At 42.4% G+C, this 3,339-nt stretch overlaps 1 protein-coding gene across 1 annotated transcript in view; it reads right to left on the bottom strand.

The window, feature by feature from the left end:
• LOC102679499 overlaps positions 1-3,306 on the bottom strand; it is an 8,434-nt gene extending 5,128 nt beyond the window's left edge. Inside the window, 8 exon segments of the mRNA XM_031511492.1 lie at positions 2-63; positions 138-332; positions 432-635; positions 1,505-1,732; positions 1,898-1,978; positions 2,053-2,183; positions 2,303-2,440; positions 3,126-3,306. Of these exon segments, the coding sequence (XP_031367352.1) occupies positions 2-63; positions 138-332; positions 432-635; positions 1,505-1,732; positions 1,898-1,978; positions 2,053-2,183; positions 2,303-2,324 (923 nt within the window). The 5' untranslated portion in view covers positions 2,325-2,440; positions 3,126-3,306.
• Between the last annotated feature and the right edge of the window lie 33 nt (positions 3,307-3,339).

Genomic DNA, 3,339 nt, shown 5'->3' with positions numbered 1-3,339 from the left:
GGAAGCGTGTATCGGCTCGCATCCGCTCGGTGTGTCGTAGTTGATTCCGAACAGCTTGGTGATCTGGTGATTTGGTGAGAGAGAAAAGAAGGGATATTGGGGGATATTGCGTATAGCGGTAGTCGATCGATAGTCACCTGATAATCGGCGTATTGCGTTTTGTATTCTATGATCACTCTCAGGGGCCAGCTGAGCAACAGAGCGCTCAGACACCAGTACACGTAGCGATTGGTGAACCAAGGATTGCCGAGAACGGCGACAAGGGTCGTGGGATTCGGATTGTATCCGAGATCCAAGCCTTCTCTCATCTCCATGTAATCGTCTCTCAGTTCCTTGCGGGAGGAAAAGTGGGGAACTTGGTTATCGATCGTCGAAAGGAATTCGTTCGGATAGATAATATATAATTCGATCGATGGATGTAATGGTCGTACTTGCTCGGCGAAGAATCTCGTTCTGGCCTCCTCGAATTCGGTCGCCGATCTCATGTTCGAAAACGCGAATCCCTTGCTGAGATTGATCTTGGTGATCGGCACTTTTGGATCGAGGATCAACTCCTTGCTGATGTCCTTCACCCCGCAGTAGTCGTAATAATAGAAGGATGTCGCGGCGTGGGTGTTTATCCTCTCGTAGTAGACCTGGAAAAGAAAACGTTGAGAACGTGAGAGAAGCGTGGAACGAGGGGAGGACAGATGGGCCATCGCGATTCGATCGCGTCAAACTACGTTCCTCCGAGCTCGAGTAGAAATTATTGAGTTGTTCGGAAAGTTATTTCGTTTTCTTCGCACGAGTGTCGCTAGTCGAACGTTTATCCGGTTAACTTCATTCTAGAGTGGAAATTATTGGATTGTTCGGAAAGTAATTTCGTTTTTTCGCACGAGTGTCGCTAGTTTATCTAGCCAACTTCATTGTAAACCGTGTTATATGTTTCGAGAGTTGGTATTTCATGATTTATTTATAAGAAAAATTCATTCGATTCTGTTGTGTTTTTTGTGTGTGATAACAACAAGATGCAGGACCAAAAACATTTTCGGAATATTTTACATTTTTATTACTGAAAAGGTAAGAATGCCATTCAAGCAAGAAAAAAGTCATGTGAAGTGTGTGGAAAAGGTGTATTAACAATATCAAAACTGGTTTTCAAAATTTCGTTCTGATAATTTTGACGTTAAAGATGCGCCACGTAAATTGAAGCAAATCGATGAATAATGACTTGAGAAATTGAATTTGTCGAATTCGACAATTTATGATCACGTAAAATGACTTCGTGTTTCATTGTCATGAAAAAAAACGAAATTATTTTCCAAACTCAATATATTATTTTATTTCAAGAAATTCGGTTTCGTTCGATCGAAAGAAAAGATAAAGATAAAAGGAGAGGGAATGGTCCCATCTTTCCTCTCGACGAATATGAGGTCGCGCGAAGCGTATCAACGATTTACCATCCCGCGATTTCCTTTCGTCTGGATTACGAGATGTGCGTTGCACGTTGCGCGCTATGCGTTACCTGCGTCGTCGTGTAATTGTCCCCGTTTCTGTACCGGGTAATTTGTCGTTTACGCCGCACGTAATGGTAGGAGACAGCCTTCCACCATATAGTCGGTTGCGCCAATTTCAACTGCGTTATCTTCGACAACACGCTGTCCTGGCTCTCCGCGTGTAACAGATCGATTCTGATCGGCGAGTGATAACACTCGACCAGATAGACCAAATACAGCATCCCCATGAAAGCCACCTGAAAATCAATCTCCATATTCGTAATTCCTTTCCATAATTTTCAAAATTATGTTACATATTACGTATATAGATATACATAATATAGAGAATATTCGTTCATTTTACATCATTTCTCAAATTTTAACAAAAAATTAGAATTTAAAATTAACTTGCGATTACTTACGGGGATGTATATGTAGCCATCGTCGCAGGGGGATACGTGTCTCGTGCTTTTAATCGGATACCTCGAAAAATTGATTATCACCTACGAACGAATTACCATTCAAGAAATCCCTTTTTTTTCTTCGTGGCGGTGGAAGGAAGAAATGTAAGACGTACCTTGGTGACATTCGCGCATCTACACCACGTTACTGCAGCAAGGCATCCGTATATCAACACGGACAGCACCAAACATTTGCAATTCGGTTCTTTTTGCAAAGCCCCGCAAAAGGTTTGGGAGACTGGTCGCTATACAGACATATATCGTCGGTTCAGACAATCTGTCAACGTTTCCTTTCACTTTCGCGACACATTTACTTTTTCGAATAACGACAAAGCTCGAATAATTTGAAAATTAAAATTAAACGTACTTCCTCGTTTTCTCGATTCATCGTTGAAACGATTAAGCCAGGTTACTTTTCGAACGTGTTCTCGGATCAAACTTGAAATCTTCCCATCTCACGAATGCTCTTCGATCTCCTCTATTTCCCCGGTGCTGCTCTTTCTACTGGAAAAATCGAATTTTATTCGCATATTTGAAATCCGATAATCGGAAAATAACTAAAAAAACTTTCGAAATATTATTATTTTTTTTTTCAAAGGACACGATATAACATCGAAAGAAAAACTTGTACGCACGGATTCTTCTTTGAGAGAATTTTCGACGAGTGTTTTCGACAAGTACGCGTTGAATTTAAAAATTCAAAGACTCGCTCTTGGCTACTCGACTGCAAAGTTACACGGCAATCCTAATTACAGCGGAACCCGAGGATCACCCGGTTTCTCGTGATTTTCCTTTTTCCACGAGCCTCCGAGAAGAGCATCGTCATCGTTCCCGCCTTTTAACCCCGAAAGCAGCTCACGCCTAATTACTCCCGTAAGTCCATCTACCATCCATCGTGCCCCCCTCGATCGCGTTCGAATCAAACGATTTTCCCTCCCTCTCTCCCCCCTTATACCTCGAGAGGTTTTTCCTCCCAAATGAAACGATCGCGAAGGAAGAACCCACTCCTGGCTGGGTAACGATGTTTGCCTTGCTGTTAACCGCGCTCAAAGGTTAGCAGCCGCTCGAAGCGAACGAAGAATCGTTTATCCCAAGGCGAGGGAATGAAATCGATCGCGGTTGTGTACGACGTGGTTATAAAGCAAAAAGAAGGGAAGCGAGCGATCGCCTCGATATCTACTTATCGTACGTTTCTCTCTCGTTCTCGTCTCTCGATTCCTCTTCGACATCCTTCCCGAGCTCCTCGTCTCTCATCTCACTCTTCTCTCTCTTCCTTCCACCGATCCACCACCAATATATCCTCCCCCCTTGACGAAAATACAGATTGTCGCCAAAACGTGTATATAAATATATATATATATATATGTACATACACGTGTATATATATATATATCTATATATAC

This window comes from Apis dorsata, unplaced genomic scaffold (genome assembly GCF_000469605.1).
Source record: "Apis dorsata unplaced genomic scaffold, Apis dorsata 1.3 scaffold_326, whole genome shotgun sequence".
NCBI lineage: Eukaryota > Metazoa > Arthropoda > Insecta > Hymenoptera > Apidae > Apis > Apis dorsata.
This window is presented reverse-complemented; position numbering and strand designations above follow the sequence as displayed.